This window comes from Euphorbia lathyris, chromosome 2, assembly GCF_963576675.1.
Source record: "Euphorbia lathyris chromosome 2, ddEupLath1.1, whole genome shotgun sequence".
Taxonomy (NCBI): Eukaryota; Viridiplantae; Streptophyta; class Magnoliopsida; order Malpighiales; family Euphorbiaceae; genus Euphorbia; species Euphorbia lathyris.
In genome coordinates this window covers 79,504,788-79,526,195 of record NC_088911.1, presented here as the reverse complement: position 1 = coordinate 79,526,195, position 21,408 = coordinate 79,504,788, and the positions used below count along the sequence as shown (strand labels likewise).

Genomic DNA, 21,408 nt, shown 5'->3' with positions numbered 1-21,408 from the left:
AATTTTAACTAGACAATGTATCACTACATAACTAGTGAACAAAATAGACTAATGAAAGTATTTCAAAAGATCAACACATAACTAGCTAATTTTGGAGTTAAGACAAAAAATAACAACAAACACCAAAGTTAATTAGGTGGGGGTGGAAACAGTGGCATATCTTGATTGGGAAACATCTGTTTCATCAATTCTCTAAATCTACTCTCTACCCGTTCATCTAACACCTCATTTACCTTCTTTTCTACCAATTGTTGAACTTGTTGTTCTATTGCCGGACTATATTGAGTAGATGAAGATGGAGGCGCAAAAGTAGAGCATCCATTATGGCGATATAAATTCCCTACTGATCCAATTCAGTAGATACGATCACTCCTTTTTCCAGCAACAGCCGCTACAAAGATCTCACTCTCATCTATCACCTCTAAATTCTCTTGTTGCTCCAATGGTTGTTCACGTAAATTAATCACTCGTTCCTGTAAACATTGAAATTTCATTTAGTTATAAAAAAAGATATGGATAAGTGTAACATCATCATGTCTATGAGATTACTTACATTAACTTCACGTGCTTTATCATCTACAAATGTTACTCCATCATGCTTTCACGCGTGTAACTCTGTGAAAAGCTCATGAAAGGTAGGATATCGACCTAATTTTCTTGACTACATAATAAATAGATACATGTTAATGTTGAAAGAGATTTTTTTAACTACACAAAGAATTGCTCAGAGAACCTAATTTTCTTGACTACATAATAAACAGATACATGTTAATGTTGAAAGAGATTTTTTTAACAACATAAAAAATTGCACAAAGAACTCAATCACATGATCAATTTGAATCAACATTTAACTACATGAATTTTCGGAATAAAAGATATTTCGGTCCATAAAGTGAGAGGATGAGGCCTCTTATGTGCATTCTTTAAAGGGCAAGTTGAACCTCAATTCATAAGCACATATAAAACCATGCACCCATTGCGAAAAGTATAAAATAAATAAAAATTAATGTTTGAAATATCCAAACCAACAAAAAAAAAAAAAAAAACTACTCCCTCCGTTTCATATTACATGACTTTTTAGAGAGTTGTATAGAAATTAAGGATATCGTAAAAAAGACATTGTTGCTCCTTATTTATTGATTCTAATATTTATTTATTCCATAATAAGTCCATTATTCTAATTAATTTTCGTAAAACCACGCTTTATAGCAGGAAAAAAAATGACTTAACGTGTACTGTCATGTAATATGAAATAAAAAAATATCTCTACAAAGTCATGTAATATGAAACAGAGGTAGTATATATAAGCCAAATAACCCACCTCTTAATTCTGTCTCTCTTCTCAAATTAATGAAGCTTAAATGGAAGTCAAGCTTGATAAACTTGAGAAAATAATCTTCATCCTAATTATTCTGACTATAATTCCTCTATGTTATCCCTTACTAGGATTCTTACAAAATATTTCCTCAAATCAATATTCACTAATAAGGAAGAGAGTAAAATAAATGATGAGAAATTATATGATATTCAAAGGGAATGGGTGCCAAATTCAGAAGCTCCATACTACACAAATACAACATGTTGGGCAATACATGAGCATCAAAATTGCATGAAATATGGAAGACCTGACTCTTATTTTATAAAATGGAAATGGAAACCTCATGAATGTGAACTTTCTATTTTTGATCCAATTCATTTCTGTGTAGTAATAAATATATTGATCAGATGCAATCTACATAAACATCAACTATAAGTCACACATATTAAACTTGCCTACCTAAAAATCAACAGGGGATGTGTATATATAACTTGATTTAACTCTCATAGGATTATATATAATGTTAAAATTAAAAACCCAACCATGTCAAAACTTAGCAGAAGCATTGTATTTGTCTGTGTTTGCCTTGTTATCACTATAAACTGTGAAACTAACAAGCATGTAGTTATGCTTTAACAACTTCTCAACTGGTAGATTTTGGGATGGTCGCAATATTGCTGATTTTATTGGTAGGACATAAGGTGCAAAAATGACCTTAACGTTGACAATCAAGAGCAATAATACCTTTAACTAAAAAATAGTACAATTAAGGACCTAACGTTGCCAAATTGGTTCAATCTTAGACAAACTAAGATGTCGTCCTTATACAATTAAAATTTCCCTTAATTGTGATAATGAGCATCCTCCATTGGATTTTCTTTGAACAGGACAATAGGACAAGAGCCTTTATGCCATTAGTTCTATACTATCTTCTTATACTATTCAATCTCCTACTACGTGAACTCCTAACTGTTATCGTGAGAGTCAATATATCCATTAGCTAAGTGAAAGGTAAAGGACTAGAATTCCTAACTCTTACTTTCTAGTTCAACCCTTAGAGTGTGAAAGGGAAGGGCAGGAGGTCTATTTCCCTATTTCTAACCACTAGCTCCTAATAGAGTACTCCCTTAGAATTCCTTCGGATAGGTTTTACCATCACAAAAGGTTTTACCATCACCTAAATAACAATGAAACTTATGAAAACAAATTGAGCCCTTGAGCTCTATAACTTCTTCCAGTTGCAACTACCAGCCAAAGGCTTTGACCCTAGAAACTCAACTTTTTGAACTTGTTTGTTGTGACCCAAAAAGCCCATAAAAACTGATTTTATTGCAACAGACCCCAAATTACCTGCCAATGGCATCTTGGTTCCATATATGCAAGTCCAAAATACCCAACCCTCCTTCAACCTTTGGTCTAGAAACTATGGACTAAGTGTTAAGCCCAAAATATACCTAAAATATCATCAATAATTACATCAATATTGCTACGAATTTATGTTATTTATAACTGTTTAGGAAGCTTTTACTCTCGAATATGTTTCTTTCTTGTAAGGTACATAAATATTTGGTAAAATCCAAATAGGAATGAAAAGAGCTCGAAAACAGAAGAAAAACCCTACAAAAGGAGTCGAAGACGACAGAAATTATTAACGCCAAATCGAGGACGCGAACGAAAGCTGAAAAACCAAAAAGCGTTCCGTGCCGCGACCGCAGCCCCCAAATTCACGGTCGCGACACGCGTTTTCCAGCTTCTCCTTCCTTCGTTTGAAGACCAATTGATGCTCTCCCATTCTCGGTAGAGAATTTAAGATTCTCGGTACGAGCAGGAGATTTTAGAGGCATAGTTACATACTTTCGTTTTCGACGAAACACGATCGTTCGGGTGGATAAAGACGTCCTTTCGCAACGGACACGATCCTTCATAACGGACACGACACTTCAATCAAGACTCTTCAACATCTATAAATAAAGAGTTGATGAAGAGTTGAAGATATGTAGAAAAAAGAGATTAGTATAGAATTTATGCAGAAATTCCGAATCAAGTGATTCAGAAGTTAGATTTCGATTCTGTAAAAAGCAATATGTTGTACACACATTGTTTATTCAATAATAACAAGTTTAGTAGCGTTTAGACATTGTTCCAGTTTAGTTTTCATTTTGGTAGTAGACCGACCCAGTCTCTATTACGAAGATTCAACGAGAAGATTGAGTAGAGGATCCGCCCCTGAGCCTGACAAACTCTAACGAAACCCAAGGAAAGGATTGATCAACCCGTTCACTTGCAAGCCGTCGAATGTTTCCATGCTCCATGTTCTCTGTAAACTTGTATCAATTTATATTTCATCTAATAAAGTCCGTTCTATTCGATAGATTTTTATGCAGCACTTATGGTAACCAATCCACTAAAGTGACTGCTGGTGTTTTCATTAAAACGTATTTAATCCAAAATCTTTACAAGAAAACTTTGTTGAAAACTTAGGCAAATCATTATCTCAAAAGAGTTTTAATTTGATTAAGGGCAACTATCCCGAAAGGGTTTTGTCATGTTCAAAGCCAATTAATTAGAGGTTCCGTCATTTATTTCATCTTTATAATTCGTACAAAGTTTAAAGTTGTTTTCTTTGCTTAATGCAAACGAATACATTCGTTTACTTTTCTAAAAAGTACTAAAAGTTCCTATCTTGCAAATTCATTCTTAAATCGGAATATTTTCTAACGTTTTCATAATCTAATCTAATTCTCATTCTAGCAATTTCAAAACCAAAACCGATAAAACGATTTTCCATATTATAAACCTTAAAAGTAAATTTAACCGATTGTAAATAAGTTTTGTTAAAAAACGTTCCCTATGGGATCGATATCTTTTATTACTACAAGCGTATATCGTGCACTTGCGAAAATCGCTCAACAAGTTTTTGGCGCCGTTGCCGGGGAACGCCAAAATTTTTGACAAAATTTTAAATTTTTTCGTATTTTATTACGAATCTAGGTTTATTCATACTTATTCAAACTTTTATATTTTTAATTATTTTCAATTACTAACATATTTATTTTTCAAATTCTGTTTTGTAGGTAGTTTCGGTTCGTGCGAAATTTCAAGTTCATGCGCAGTTCTCGAAGTTTGGGCACGTCACCAGATCCTATTGACCCAGAAATTGAAAGAACTCTTAAAAAGAACAAGAAAGAAAAGAAAAAGAAAAACAAAACCCCAATAAAAACTAAAATTACCGAGCCAGAAGTTATGGCCACACTTATGGATTACGCTAGGACATGAGTGGCCGGTGTAACAAACAGTATAGTTAGACCCCAAATTAATGCACATCATTTTGAAATTAAGCCTGCGTTGCTTAATATGTTGCAAAATAATGTAACATTTTACGGGTTACCTAACGAAAATCCTAATACCCATTTGACAAATTTCTTAGAAATTTGTGACACTTTTAAAATTACTGATGTAAGAAGCAATCAAACTTCACCTTTTTCCTTTTACTTTGAAGGATCGAGCCAAAGAATGGTTAACTTCTATGTCAGCCGCATCAATTGAGACTTGGGAGCAATTAGCCCAAGCATTTTTATCAAAAAATTTTCCTTTAGCAAAAACCGCAAGAGTCATTTAAGAGTTAACATCTTTTTCTCAAAATGATAATGAAACTCTTTATGAGGCTTGGGAACGTTTTAAAGAACTTCAACGTTTATGCCCACACCACCAATTGCCCGCTGAACTTTTAATGCAAACATTTTATAATGGACTAAATCCTACAACTAGAGGTTCATTGGACGCTATGTCTGGAGGGTTATTCATGAAGAAAATATCTGCCCAAGCAAGAGAACTTTTGGAGGAAATGGCAATCAACAGTAGTATGTGGCCCGCGGAACGTGGACACGTACCATCAGCGAAACCATCATCCTCAACAACATCATCAGTTAAAGGTATAATGAATCTTGATCCAGTAGCGATGTTGCAAGCCCAATTTTCTGCCTTATCGCACAAAATTGATAGGTTTATGGCACCGTGTGATTCTAATGGTAAGTCAATCCAAACAGATGTGGATTACGAAGGTATGAGTGAAATTGAACAGGTAAATTTTGTCCAAGGGCAAAACCAAAATAATAACCATTATTCCAATACATATAATCCTAGATGGAGAAATCATCCTAACTTTAACTGGAGAGATAATAATAATAATAATGCTACTGCTAATCAAAATCGTACAACTAATTATCAAAATCAATCCAGAGATACGATTAGCACTTTATCTTCTAAAATCGACAAATTTATTGATGCTATGAGCGGAAAAATAAGTAACCACGACGATGGTTTTAAACGGATCGAGAATAAATTCGATCAACTTATTAAAAACCAATCATCCAGCATCCATAATTTAGAGATTCAAATTGGACAACTCGCTAAATCAATTCCATCCCGCAAAGAGGGAAGTCTTCCAAGCCATACGGAAGAAAATCCGAAAGAGCATGTTAAGGCTATCACTCTTCGTTCAGGGAAAAATTACTTAGGCCCGGAAATGCCCGAAAATTCAACTTTACCTGGAACTGATTTATCAAAGCCCAAAGAAGATACATTAAAACAAAAAGATGCACCAATTGACTCTAGTACAAAAACTTTTGTACCCAAACCACCTTTTCCACACAAAGTCCGCAATAAGGACTATGACAAACAACTTTTAACATTTTTAGACAAACTTAAGAATTTGCATATTAATTTAACATTTATGGATGCGATTACACAAATTCCCAATTATGGTAAATTCCTCAAAGATTTAATTTCGAAGAAAATCAGTTGGGAAGAAATTTCATCCATTTCGCTAACTGAAGATTGTAGTTCAATTGTGTCAAGTAATTTGCCCACAAAACTCAAGGATCCCGGATGTTTTACCATTCCGTGTAAATTGGGAGATATTGAATTTCTCAGTTGTCTCTGTGATTTAGGAGCAAGCATTAACTTGATGCCATTATCTATTTTTAATAAGTTAGGCTTAGAAGAAGACATCAAACGTACCAATATGGTTTTGCAATTAGCGGATCAAACCACTAAAAGACCATACGGTATAATTGAGGATGTTTTAGTTAAAGTTGACAAATTTATTTTTTCTATCGATTTCGTTATTTTAGATTTTGCTTATGACGTAAATTGTCCAATAATCTTTGGTAGACCGTTCATGAACACGGGACGTGCTCTAGTTGATGTGTCGGAAGGGAAAGTAGTTTTAAGAATAGGCGATGATAAGATTGAGTTTGATATGAATCAAGCGATGAAATATCCTATGGAGGATTTCGCTTGTATGAAACTTGATTTAATTGAAGAATGTGTAAATGACATTGTTCAAAAAGAAGAAATAATAGAACCTATAATAAGTGAGGAACTAGAAGATAAGGACCCAGAACCTTTGATTCGAGAAGATGGACCAGTTCCGCCTTCAACTATAGTTCCACCTAAATTAGAACTTAAAGAATTACCAAGTCATTTGAGGTACGCTTTCTTAGGCAAAGGCGATTCTCTACCTATTATTATCTCTAACAAATTAACACAAGTCCAAGAAGAGAAATTGAAAGAAGTTGTTAGAAATAGGATAGGAAGTATGGGTTGGCAAATATCAGACTTAAAAGGTATTAATCCGAGCATCGTAATGCACAGAATTCACTTAGAAGAAGATAAGCCACCTAAAGCGGATAGGCAAAGACGCCTAAATCCGAATATGAAAGAAGTAGCAAAAAATGAGATTACTAAACTTCTGGACAATGGAATCATTTACCCTATCTCGGATAGTGAATGGGTTAGTCCAATCCATTGCGTACCTAAAAAGGGAGGCATAACTGTTGTAAGGAATGAAGAAGGTGAATTAATACCTACACGAACCACCACTGGTTGGAGGGTTTGTATAGATTATAGAAATTTAAATAAAGCAACTAGGAAAGATCATTTTCCTCTTCCTTTCATTGATCAAATGATCGAAAGGATAGCTGGTCACGCTTTCTACTGTTTTCTAGATGGTTACCCCGGATTCTTTCAAAAATACATTTACCCGGATGACCAAGATAAAACAACCTTCACATGTCCTTACGGAACATTTGCATATAGGAGAATGCCCTTTGGTCTATGTAACGCACCTGCAACATTTCAACGTTGTATGACTGCAATTTTTAATGATTTCATTGAAGATATCATGGAAGTTTTTATGGACGATTTTTCAGTTTATGGAGATTCTTTTGATTCGTGCCTAGAAAACTTGGATAAAGTTTTGTCTAGGTGTGAAGAAACAAATTTGGTATTAAACTGGGAAAAATGTCATTTCATGGTTGACGAAGGAATTGTTTTAGGTCACAAAATATCTGAAAAAGGATTAGAAGTAGATAGAGCAAAAACCTCTGTAATAGAGAAACTACCCCCTCCAACTACTGTTAAGGGAGTAAGATCATTTTTAGGACATGCCGGTTTTTACAGAAGATTTATTAAGAATTTTTCTGTAATTTCCAAACCACTCACTAATCTACTCATGAAAGACTCTACCTTTGATTTTAATGAAGATTGCGTTAAAGCTTTCGAAACATTAAAAACAGCCTTAGTCAGTGCACCTGTTATTGCTAAACCCGATTGGGATTTACCATTTGAAATTATGTGTGATGCAAGTGACTTAGCTGTCGGATGTGTTTTAGGACAAAGGAAGGATAAGAAACTTCATGTCATTTATTATGCAAGTCACACACTTTCCGGTGCACAATTAAACTACACCACAACTGAGAAAGAAATGTTAGATGTAGTTTTTGCATGTGATAAGTTTAGGTCATACTTGTTAGGTTCGAAAGTTATTATTTACACTGATCATGCAGCATTAAGATATTTATTTGCTAAGAAGGATGCAAAACCACGTCTAATTAGATGGGTTTTATTGTTACAAGAATTTGATATAGAAATAAAAGACAAAAAGGGAGTAGAAAACCTTGTCGCCGATCATCTATCGAGACTTGAAGATGAGAACGGTCCCATCGGTATACGAGATGATTTCCCTGATGAACATCTCTATCAAATGAAAAGCGTCATGTCACCCTGGTATGCAGATATTGCTAATTATCTTGCAGCCAATATTGTTCCGGAAGGATTAAATCCAACAAAAGAAGAAATTTTTCTTCGACATTAAACAGTATTTTTGGGAAGATCCTTTTCTGTTCAAAACTTGTGGTGACGGGATAATTAGGAGATGCGTTGGTGAAAATGAATATGAATCCATAATGTCGGAATGCCATTCTAGCTCTTATGGAGGACATAATGGAGCTACCAAAACAGCAGCTAGAATATTTGAATGTGGTTTCTTTTGGCCTACGATGTTTAAAGACGTCCGTTCATTTATTACTCGTTGTGATAAGTGCCAAAGAACAGGAAATCTAGGAAGGAAAGATGAGATGCCCCTCACAACCATATTAGAAGTTGAAGTCTTCGATATGTGGGGAATAGATTTCATGGGACCTTTTCCCCCTTCTAATGGTAAAACTTACATATTAGTCGTCGTTGATTATGTTTCAAAGTGGGTTGAAGCAATTGCAACTCCGACGAGCGATTCTAAAGTTGTCGTTAATTTTCTTGACGATATATTTTGTAGATTTGGTTGTCCAAGAGTCATCGTTAGTGATGGTGGTGCTCATTTTATAAACCGAAGTTTTGAAACGCTTATGAAAAAATATGGAGTACGCCACCGCGTATCAACGCCATACCATCCTCAGTCAAATGGTCAGGCGGAGATATCAAATAGAGAACTCAAATGGATTCTAGAGAAAACAGTTTCATCCTCAAGAAAAGATTGGTCGTGTAAACTAAATAATGCATTATGGGCATACCGTACTGCATTTAAAACACCAATAGGAATGACTCCATACCGCTTAGTGTATGGAAAGGCATGTCATTTGCCTGTCGAATTAGAACATAAAGCCTATTGGGCTATTAGGGAAATAAACTTTGATTTACGACAAGCATGTAAGAAACGTTTGCTCGATTTAAATGAGTTAGATGAGTTACGCCATCTATCTTACGAAAATGCAAAAATTTATAAAGAAAAAGTGAAAAAATGGTACGATGCCAAAATTAAAGTCAAACACTTTAATGTTGGGGATAAAGTGCTGTTATTTAATTCACGACTTCGTTTATTTCCAGGAAAACTTAAGTCCAGATGGATAGGACCATATTTAGTCGTCAAAACATTCGATTATGGTTCTTTAGAACTGGAAGGTCCAAACGGAATTCGTTTCAAAGTTAATGGTAATCGATGTAAAATCTATTACGAAAATATTTCACAACTAGAGATTTCGTTCGTAATAAGATTTTCTGGCGTATAAATCACTCAGTTTTTCGATCACAGTTTATTTTGTTTTCTTTTTATATTTTTGTTCATTTTATTTTATTTTATTTTTATTTTATTTAATTTTCTTTTATTTTATTTTTCAAATGCCAATTTTTGTGATTAGATAACTTCATGTTATGATTTATATGCATAAAATATGTTTATTTCATGATTTTAGAATTAATTTTAGGAAATTAGAATGAAATTGAAGTTTCAGGCAATTCTCTGCCGAGAATTCTATTTTTCAGATTTGTCCAAATAGGTTAGATTTTCTCTGAACTTACCGAGAATTATAAATTCTCTACCGTGAATCAGGACATGGCTTACGACGCCCGATTTCCGCAAGGAAATCAGCGTGTCGCGACACGCGAAATTCCTGCACACTCAGGTCTGAATCAACCTAAACCTTTCAACAAACCTCTTGACAACTGAAATATTAAGTTTCTTCATTCCCGAAAGGTGTCATTTTATACCTTTTCATGATTAAAACAACACCTCCTTTCATCTAAAACTCTTATAAATTAATCCTAGAGGATTTAAGTTCTGTTACAATTCTTTTCATCTTTATCAGAACTCTGATTTCTTCAAAACACAATTTTCTATTTAGTGCCAGCAACTTTGTTTCATTCAAACAACCACCATGCCTACCAAATACCAAACTTCAAGGCACAAGGCTGCCTCAAGCAATAAACGTCCAAACTTATCCAAGCGATATGGGGCGCCTTTTCCTATCTTCAATCACGATGAAGGTAGGCGTTATTGGAATCACCGTTACAAATTCTTCACCGGAATGTTGTATATGGATGAATTTCTTAACAGCCAATTAGGCATTACTGATGACATGAGCCGCTATATGGAACGCCTAGGGTGGACAAAATTTTCCCAAATACGATTTCCAATAATAGGCGACTAGATACTCGAATTCTTCTATACCGTGCGTTTCACTAATAAACGATGAGTACGTCACAGTTTTCGTCGGGAAGGCGAAATCTTTACTTTCGGTTATCCTGAGTTGCATGCTTGGTTTGGTTTTCCCCCGAAGGATACAATCAAACGTCATCCTGGAAGAGACATGACATCCACGGATGTTTGGAGAATGCTCACTGGATTCTGGCGATTCAATTCAAAACTCGCCTATAATCACTCTTTTCGCTCCAACTCCATGCTGTATCTGCACAAATTCCTGTGTCACAGTTTATTCGGTCGCACCTTCAGTAGTGTGGTCCGTGACACAGATCTCTATGTCCTTGGCGAATACGTCATCCTAGGCTATACGCGTGCTTTGCATTTATGCTAACGGATTAATCACTCAGTATTTGGAATGTCAAGCGTTTGATATTCTGAGTGGTCAGTGCAGTATTTAAGGATGATTTTAAGTTCAAGTTCTAAACTAATTTACTCAGTATGCAAGTTTTACTCAGTTATTGTATATTCAGACAGTTCCGATGAGTAACTCAGCAAACAATAAATCATTCAGCATGTAATTCACTCAGCATTCATATTCATTTAGCACAGGAATTCACTGAAGAGGATTAAACATACCAATTGCTTCTCTCAGTATGCTGAACTGCTCACGAGCCAGTGGCTTCGTGAAGATATCCGCAAGCTGTTCGTCCGTTGGGACAAAGGTCAGCTTGATCTCACCCTTGAGTACATGGTCTCTAATGAAGTGATGTCTGATGCTGATATGCTTCATTCTGCTGTGTTGTATTGGGTTCTTGGACAGATCAATTGCACTTTTGTTGTCACATTTGACCTCAATTGTCTTCGTTTGAACACCATAATCTTCAAGTTGTTGCTTGATCCATAGGACTTGAGCAACACAATGACCAGCAGCAATGTACTCAGCTTCAGTGGTGGACAAGGCTACTGACGCCTGCTTTTTGCTGAACCAGGATACAAGACAGCTTCCTAAGAAGTGGCATCCTCCAGAGGTGCTTTTACGTTCCAGCTTATCTCGTCCATAGTCAGCGTCAGTGTATCCGATAAGTGTAAAATCATGAGTATTTGGATACCACAAACCTGCGTTCACTGAGCTTTGCAAATATCTAAGGATTCTTTTTACAGCAATGTAATGAGATTCCTTAGGGTTAGATTGATATCTAGCACAGTAGCATACTGAAAACTGAATGTCCGGTCTACTGGCTGTTAAGTAAAGTAGAGAGCCTATCATACCTCGATATAACTTGCTGTCTACTGACTTACCATTCTCATCAGCACAGAGGACAGTGTCAGTGCCCATAGGAGTGGATATTGGCTTGCAATTTTCCAAGTCATATATCTTTAAGATCTCCATGGCATATTTGGCTTGACTGATGAAGATGCCATTCTTTCCTTGTTTAATTTGAAGACCGAGGAAGAAGTTGAGTTCTCCCATCATAGACATTTCAAACTCAGTCTGCATTTGTTTGCTAAACTCCTTGCACATTGATTCGTTAGTTGCACCAAATATTATATCATCAACATAAATTTGGGCCAGCAGGGTATCTTTACCCTTTTTTTTAATGAATAAGGTTGTATCAGCTTTGCCCCTGACGTAATTTCTAGTAAGCAGGAAACTGGTCAGCCTCTCGTACCAAGCACGTGGTGCCTGCTTGAGGCCGTACAGAGCCTTTTTGAGTTTGTAAACATGATTTGGGAACTTAGGGTCCTCAAAACCTGGAGGTTGATTTACATAAACCTCCTCGTTTATAACTCCATTAAGAAATGCACTTTTGACATCCATTTGGAATAATTTAAAAATTCATGTAAGATGCATATGCACATAATATTCTAATTGCCTCTAGCCTTGCCACTGGGGCAAAGGTCTCACCGTAGTCTATACCTTCTTGCTGACTGTAGCCCTGAGCTACAAGCCTTGCTTTGTTCCTGACTACGTTTCCTTGTTCGTCCATCTTGTTCCTGAAGACCCATCTTGTTCCGATGGTCTTTTGACTCTTTGGATGAGGCACTAACTCCCATACATCATTTCTTCGAAATTGATCGAGCTCCTCTTGTATTGCGTTCATCCAGAATTCATCGTACTCAGCTTCAGCGAAATTCTTCGGTTCTTGCACTGAGACGAAAGCAACATTGCTGAGGTACTTCCTGAGTTGATTCCTCGTCATCAGGGTCTTCCCAGCAGAATCAAGGATTGCACTTTCGGAGTGCCCTCTTGGAATCCTTATTTCTTTGGGTAGATTCATGTCTTGTGCTGTTCCTGTTTCAACAATCTCTGCAGAAGTAGATGGGTCAGTAAAAGTAATCTTAGGTTCACTCTTACTCTTGGTCAGCCTTTTCGTGAATGACTCAGTAGCTGGTTCTGAGTCAGCGATGGTTACTGAGTTTGGATCATCTTCGGTCAGCGGCTGGTATCTACCTGCAGGGTCAGTTTCATCGAACTCTACATGTATTGACTCTTCTAAAACTTGAGTTCGCTTATTAAAAACTCTGTATGCTTTGCTGTTTGTTGAGTAGCCCAGAAAGATAGCTTCATCAGCTTTTGAATCAAACTTTGCTAAGCTATCTTTGGTATTTAAAATAAAACATCTACAGCCAAAAGCACGAAAGTATCCAATATTGGGCTTTCGTCCTTTCCAAAGTTCATAGGGGGTTTTCTTGAGTATAGGTCTAACTAGAGCCCTATTAAGAATGTAGCATGCTGTGTTAACAGCCTCTCCCCAAAAATACTTTGGAAGCCTATGCTCATCCAGCATTGTCCTGGCTATTTCAACCAGAGTTATGTTCTTCCTTTCTACAACCCCATTTTGCTGAGGTGTTCTAGGAGCAGAAAAATTGTGGTCAATGCCGCTGGCTTCACAGAATTCAACAAACTTTTGGTTTTTGAATTCTCCACCGTTATCACTACGGATATGAGCTAATTTTAGGTCTTTTTCATTTTCAATTTTTCTAACCAAATTTGAAAATGTCTCAAAGGTCTCATCCTTGCTGGTCAGCAAGATAACCCACGTATACCGAGAGAAATCATCTACAATGACTAAGGAAAATCTTCTTCCACCCAGACTCAGCGGCTGGACTGGACCAAAGAGATCCAAGTGTAGTAATTCTAACGGACGTTTAGTTGAGACAATGTTTTTACTGTGAAAAGATTGTTTGGTTTGTTTTCCAGCTTGGCAAGCGTGGCATAATTGATCTTTTTGAAATTTAAGTTCAGGTAGTCCCTCAACCAATTGCTTTCTTGCTAGTTTGGCCAGGAGGTCCATGCTTACATGACCAAGTCTCCTGTGCCATAGCCAGGAATTTTCTTCCTTTGTTACTAAGCACACAGTTTTTGAAAACTTTTTCTCTAAGTCTAGCATAAAGACATTATCTATCCGAGGGGCAGTTAAAATTAACTCATTAGTTTTACCCTCGTATATTTTACATCCAGTAGCATCAAATATAACTTTTCTCCCATTGTCACATAGCTGAGCTACGCTGAGTAAGTTATATTTGAGTCCGCTGACTAGGGAGGCAGATTCAATAGTAGGATTACCTCCGATGGTTCCTGAGCCTACTATCTTACCCTTCTTGTTGTCTCCAAAACTTACACTCCCTCCTCGTTTACGTTCAAACGTGATGAACTGAGTTTCATCACCCGTCATATGCCTTGAGCATGCGCTGTCAATATACCACATCTTTGACTTCTCGGCACATCTCAGGCTTACCTGCATTGTAACTAGTTACTTTTAGGTACCCAATTCTTTTTGGGTCCTGACTTGTTAGGTGCAACAGGTATAACATCATATTTTATTTTATGGCGACATACATGGACAGTATGGCCATTCTTTCCACAGAAGTCACAACTGACCTTCTGTTTAGGATTTTTTACTGACTTGTTAGCACCCCAGTGCTGAGCGTGCCAGCACACTTTAGTAGTGTGTCCTAACTTCCCACAAAAGTCACACTGGACTTTTCGCTGGGGATTCCATCTCTGCTGTGTACCTTAGTACTGAGTTCTCAGAGGAATGTTATTTTTCTTAGGAACCTTTAGTTGGTTCTGGATGGTTGTGACGTCCTTCCTCAGTTTCTTTGAAACTGACTAGACTTCAGACACATACTCATGCATGATCTTCATGTTATCATGCAGAGTCGAATTGTCCTGAAGAAGGTATCTGAGGTCACTCAGTTTGACCTCTTCCACTTCGTCACAGCGCCTGCTGAGTGCTCTAACCTTTTTATTACACTTCTTAACAAGTGTATAGAGATCACTCAGGGCATTAACCATATCGTTTCTGAGCTGGGGAAGAGAAATTACCTCATTTGATTGCTCTTCATCATCTGATGCGACGGATGGGTCAGCATGCTCAGAGACGCATGGCTCAGCAAGTTCGTCAGCCATAAAGCATATCTTCGCTGACTCGGTGGCCTCAGTTTCTGTTGATTTAGATTCATCACTGTCACTCCAAGTAGCCACCATTGCCTTCTTCCCACTCTTCTTGTCTTTCCTCAGCGTGGGGCAGTTTAACTTAATATGGCCAGCTTGATGGCACTCAAAGCATGTAATGGGCTTTGAGCTGTCCTTTCTGTATTTGCTGTCGCTTGAGTCAGCCTTATACTTATCAAACTTTTTGTAAGGCTTTTTAGAATATTTGTCGTTCTTCCTGAATAGTCTCTTCATCTTTCTTGTGAACATGTCCATCTCCTCATCATCAGTTGAACTCCCGTCAGTGGAGTCAGCCTTCATGACAAGTGACTTCTGCTTCTTGTCATCAGATTTTTCCTTCACCTCAAAGTTTTTCATGGATATCTCATGGGTCAGCAATGAACCGATGAGTTCGTCATATTTGTAGGTGGTTAAATCCTGAGCTTCCTCAACTGTTGTCTTCTTTGCTTACCAGTCTTTTGGAAGACTCCTGAGTATCTTTTTGACTTGTTCTTCCTCAGTGAAGATTTTTCCAAGTCTCTTGAGCTCATTAATGATGTTGGTGAACCTTGCGTTCATGTCTGAAATGCCCTCATCATTGTTCATCTCGAACAGCTCGTACAGTCTCATCTGCTGATTCACCTTGGATTCTTTTACTTTGTTTGTTCCCTCGTAGGTGACTTCCAGCTTCTTCCAGATCTCTTGTGCCGACTCACAACCTGAGATTTTGTTATATTCTGCAGCATCGAGCGCACAGTGAAGCATATTGATAGTGAAGCATGGTTTTGAAGCTTCTTAAGATCATCCTCTGTCCATTTGGCCTCAGCTTTTATAAATATTTGGCCAGCCACAACCTCAACAGGTACAAACGGCCCTTGGACTATAGATAGGCAGGCACTCATGTTTGTAGCCTGAATGAAGTTTTTCATCCTATTCTTCCAGAAGGTATAGTTTGACCCGAAGAATAGGGGAGGCCTAGTAATGGACAGCCCCTCAGGCAGTATTTGAGTTGTTTGGTTTCCAGGGAGAAACCGAGTGCTGTTTTCGCCCATGGTAGGGATCAGCTCAAGGTTGTTAGACCTTTTATAGTGAGCTTTTAAGCTCTGATACCACTTGTTGGTCCCTTATTTAGTTGCAAGTATAGTTCCAAGGGGGGGTTAGGAACTATTTAAACTTTTTCGCAATTTAGGCAGACTTCTTTTACTAAAGAAAAGGTTTGAAGTAAACAGCAAGATACTGGCTTAGTCAACAGGTGACTAGGTCAGTTTCTTAGCTTGAGTCAGGAGATAGCACTTAGAGTCTATTCCTGAGCTCTTACGTTTTAATGTGCACAACTCAACTTGACCTCTTGACTTGGTCAGTTTTGATTGTTTAAGCAAGCAATATAAATAAGGAGTCAAAGGTTTAGAAATACTTCACTCAGCAGATTTATCCAGGTTCGGCTTCTTCTAAGCCTACGTCCTGTCCCCGGAACACGTCCGAGATTTCGAATCCTCTACTGAGCTCTTTAAAGGTAGAGCCTCAAACCTTTTACAATATCAGCAATTGAGTATGACAAGAGTACCTTCCTCTATACTTCTACTCAATCCTAATCTCTCCGCTGAGTACTTAAAACCGAGTACTCAGCCTCTCCTTTCTATCTCTAGAAATGATAAGTGTTTTTGTCCTAATACAAAGATGTGCTAAGACACTTTAGACGATTTACAATCACTCTAGACTTTTACACAGATATGAAAATGTAGTGTAAGAATTTTGCTTTGCTTCTTGCTTGCAGAACTTGTAGAGATTTGGTCAGCGTAATGGCTTGATAAAGTTCTGTATTTTGTGAAGCTTGTAATGGCACTATTTATAGAGACGTCTGGTCATTCGGTCATTTCGAATTTCGAAATAACCGTTGGAGGGAAACGGCTATGTGTCGTTGTCATCCTGACTTGCACAGAGCTCTCGGCCAATCACAATCGTGTATCTTTTGTCCTCGGTCAGCACAGCAGATGGTCTCTCCTTTTATGGTAAAGTCAACTGGACAGCATACTATGTCGTCTGAACTTTGCTAAAAGAGGAAACACTTTGTCTGGAAGTTTTCCTTTGCCAGCTGCTGTCTTGTACGCTTTGTCAAGACTACTCAGCAGCTTCATTGTGAAGTTGTTCCCGAAGGTCTTCTAGATCCTTCCGTTTGCTGAGTTGCATTTTTGTCCAAAACGGCAACGTCTTGACATACGCGGGCCGAGTGTACTGAGTTGTTTGACTTGGGCCTTGACTTCCGTATTGGGCTTGGGCCTTCCAATCCTTATGACTTATAACATTTATACTCAACATTGAACAAACACATTAGTAGAATAAATCAAAGCATTTAAACTTAGTGTGTTTAGAATATGTATTCTAATTTATACTTAAACAATTTTGTCAAATCAAAATTATGTGGAAAGGTGTTTCAACAGCTTTGTCAACCAATCCATACCCAGTATCACATCAAATTCTCTAATATTCAGCAATATCAAGTTTGCACTCAATTCGACCGAGCCAATTTGAATCAAAGAATTCCGATACACCTGATTTACTATTACAAACTCTCCTAATGGAGTCCCCATATGTAAATCAAACCCCAAGGATTCACAATCTATATGCAAATGTGATGCCAGATTTGATGATATAAATGAATGAGAGGATCCTGGATCAATTAATGCATAAGCTTCGAGATTGTAGATTAAAAGTTTACCTGTAACAACTTCTGGTGCATCAATGGCTTCTTGTCTAGTTAAAGCAAACGCTCGAACTTGAGTTGGATGTTTAGAACTCTGAGTTTCAGATCTACCAATGCCTCCTGTAGTACTTGTTCCTCTACCCCTACCTCTGCCTGCTGGTGCAACAATTCCACTTGCTCTAGTATTTTGCACTACAGCCGCAGAACCCTCTTTCTCAGCTTTTCTTTGTTTTGGACAATTACGTATCAAATGGTCTAAAGAGCCAAAGTAAAAACATCCTCCAGTCAATTTCCTGCATTCTCCCTCATGATATCTTCCACATTCATTGCATGTAGATCTCACCCCTGAGCTTTGTCTCTGACTCTGCCTTGAATAAGATGGAGCACTCATTCTCCCTCCTCTATTTGCAGAATACGCTCCTCTATTGGATAATTGGGAAGGAGATGAATTAGCCTTGCGCTTGGTAAACTTTTTACTTTGTTCAGCCCTAAAATCACTGTACCCCCGTTTTGATCTGAAATCAACTCTCTCCTTTTCTAACCTTTCACCTCTAATTGCTGCAGCTTTAAGTTTCACATATGTTTCAAGATCATAAGCTGTAATTCTATTTCGAATCTCAAACCTCAACCCTTCTTCAAATTGTCTGCATTTATCTTTTTCTGTTGCCACCAAAGAAGATACATAAGTTGACAACTGATTAAATTTCACTTCATATTCAGCGACACTCATTTTTCCCTGCTTCAAATTCAAGAATTCTCTCCTTTTAACATCTAAATACACTTCTGGCATATAGTTATTGCGAAACTCAACAACAAAATCATCCCATGTCAAAACAGGAGGCTGAACCGTACTGTTAGGAATAGTTTCCCACCAATCATATGCATCTCCCTGAAGTAAGAACACAGCATAGTCAAATTTTTCTTCAGGTGTGCACTTCATCAAGTTGAAAACCCTCTCTATCCTCTTCAACCATCTTTCTGCTTGTGTAGGATCAGTGGTACCAGTAAATTCTTCAGCACCTTGCTTTTTCAGTTTATCGAACCTCCTTTCCCTTTGAACCATTTGATTCTGTCTCTGCTCAAAAGGAGGAGCTTAACAATGCAAATTTGATGCATGAGAATGTGCAGGTGATGCTTGTGCATTGTCATGTGGTTGATTTTGTGGTGCTCCTATAACAATTGGTCTGGCTGGTTCCTCTCTCCTCATTTCCATTCCGTTCCTATTCTCTTCACCAACTTTCACAAACCTATATGATTACAATCTCATGTTATCGACAATGCATATAAATATGATGTCATGTATGCATATGTATGTCCCTATGGTCATATCCCTGCTCTGATACCAACAAATGTAACACCCTCGCCATATATCACTTAGTTTTAACACATATCAGACAATATTGATTCTATATCTCATAGTCATTCAAAACATACAAAAACACATACATATATGTAATCATTTAGATTACAGACTTTATTTATGCTTACATATGTTACAGACTATATTTGTAGTTCACCAAAACTTCAAATATTCTACATACTAGGAATGAGAGGAGAGAGCGCGAGATGGAACACAGCCAACCGACCTTTCATCCATGCTATCTACAATATCTGAACCTTCTAGAAACTCTTGGTCATCTACTTCATCAACCAACTGAAAAATTTAGCGATTTATATGAGTCGCCACTCAGTGAATATAAACAATCAATGAATTATAAAGCACATACACATACACATGTACAAATTCATGCATATGCAAATGATAAGCCTTTTCTTAATTTTGTTGTGACACCACCAACTAGACACTTCTCGGGATCAAGTAGCAGGTAAACGGTAACACAGGTATTGCTGTACAACCTTGTAATTTTATAATTCGACCTTTCGGCCCATATAATCAAGTAGTCCATATAAATGACCATATAGGTCCAAGTAGTTCATATATTTGACCATATAGGTCCAAGTAGTCCATATAATCAAGTAATCATAAGTGCCTAAACCGGTATGCCACAACGCCATTTACGTTTTATGCAACATGTACACATACTTTGCATTTAAGTCATTCCATCACAAGTACTTCAATCATTTATCAATTCACATCAAACATAGCAAAACAATGCACTATATCACGAAGTAGCAAGTCATATCAACATTTCAATCACAACTTCAGAAGCCAAAATATTCATATCATGTTTATACTCACAACGAAGTCGCTAGCTTCCTTGACGGCGACTTGTACCTTCCTCCGGAATGTTTTCAAAGTTTTGAGTACCTATACGTATTGGTTCACATATGATTAAAGAGACTTCATTCTTTATTGACCAAATTTCATTTTCTTATTCTTCTTTTATTCCGTAAACTTCAAGATCACATAATATTTCTCAATAACCCGTCCATACCAAAAACCTTGTAACTCTCTCTATACTAAACCAAATGACCTAATTCTTGTTTTGTTATACTCCTGACTCATATATGAAGATCATATGAAAATTTTATAATTTTTACAGAACCACCCGATTTATGGAAAAATTTTCTTTGGCATCCTATCTCAGCATCAATGCACCTGTACCAGTTTTGCTAATTTAATCATAACTTAAAATGTATAACTCCTATTGCTCTGATTCTTTTTGGTAAGAAAACTAGACATATAGTGGTATAATATATCCAAATATCAGAATTTTAAGAGCTCTACATAATTTCCAGTAAAATTTACAAGTTGACCCTGTTTCAGCATCTATGCAACACAGCACACCTACACTTCCTTAGTGATTTTCTCACTACTTACTTATCCAATCCTAACCAAACTTTACAGAGGTTTACTCAACACATAAAGGATCAATTTTAATTTTTATACCTTCCTCAAATTCGGACCCTAAGATGTCCCAAACTATACAAAAAGAAACAACTCAAGTACAGATTGCAGATTAGACCTAGTCTGATTGATACTATCATATCTCCTAGTATACTTACCCAAATAGCATGAAACTAATTCTGGAATTTAACTAAAACATAACCTTACAACTTTCTCTTCTTTAAGATTCTCAAAATCGGAGTCTAAAGACACGAAATTGAGTGTACAAAACAAGTGAACAACATACCTTCTTCTACCTCTTCTTCTTATCCTTCTTCTTCTTCTCTTCCTTTTTCTCTTTTTGTTCTTTAAGGAATTGTTACCCAAAAGGTTCAGGATAAATCTGAACTATATCCTTTGTTTTTTTATTATATTTATTAAATCATTATGTTTATCCATCTAGGTTAGCATTGTTACAAATTTGTCCAAACCAATTTGTGTATTTCCAACTACATCCCCTTTCATTGTTACACTTATGATTAGTGTTAACTAATACTATAATTAATCAATTATCATGCTAATTATGTATTTGTTAACTACTCATCTAGTTTATGTGCTTTGAAGACACATTTACCTTTATTTTCTACATTTACACATTATCCCGATTTTACACTCTATTTGAATCTATCATGGGGTGACTCACATGTAAGATGTAAAATTTTCTCTAATTAATATCGTGTAATGCATGTGTCTAAATGTCATGAATGCACAAGATTGAGATGTTACAGTACGGCTCAAGCAAAGCCGTATGCTATTTTGGCGGTACTTCAAGAAAAGCATCCAATATACAATCCAACTAGAAAACATGTGTATAAGTACATAAATCAATTGAGGAAGATTGGTTTTA

At 36.8% G+C, this 21,408-nt stretch overlaps 1 protein-coding gene and 1 non-coding gene across 6 annotated transcripts; both read right to left on the bottom strand.

Moving 5' to 3' along the window:
• Window positions 1-4,925: 4,925 nt before the first annotated feature.
• Window positions 4,926-5,032, bottom strand: LOC136221157 (small nucleolar RNA R71). Its single transcript, XR_010684942.1, has one exon. It is a non-coding gene; the product is annotated as a small nucleolar RNA R71 (small nucleolar RNA).
• Window positions 5,033-16,485: 11,453 nt separating this feature from the next.
• Window positions 16,486-20,927, bottom strand: LOC136218698 (uncharacterized). Of its 5 annotated transcripts, none has more exons than XM_066005752.1 (4): window positions 20,809-20,927; window positions 19,914-19,982; window positions 19,255-19,367; window positions 16,486-18,960 (listed from the first exon to the last, which is right to left on the bottom strand). In XM_066005752.1, the coding sequence occupies exon 4, from the start codon at window positions 18,774-18,776 to the stop codon at window positions 17,427-17,429; it is 1,350 nt and encodes a 449-aa protein (XP_065861824.1). In that variant the 5' UTR covers window positions 18,777-18,960; window positions 19,255-19,367; window positions 19,914-19,982; window positions 20,809-20,927; the 3' UTR covers window positions 16,486-17,426. The 5 variants fall into 5 exon arrangements, with proteins under 5 accessions (XP_065861824.1, XP_065861825.1, XP_065861828.1 ...); XM_066005753.1 differs by having other exon boundaries at window positions 19,300-19,367; XM_066005756.1 differs by lacking the exon at window positions 19,255-19,367 and having other exon boundaries at window positions 16,486-18,788.
• Window positions 20,928-21,408: the final 481 nt, after the last annotated feature.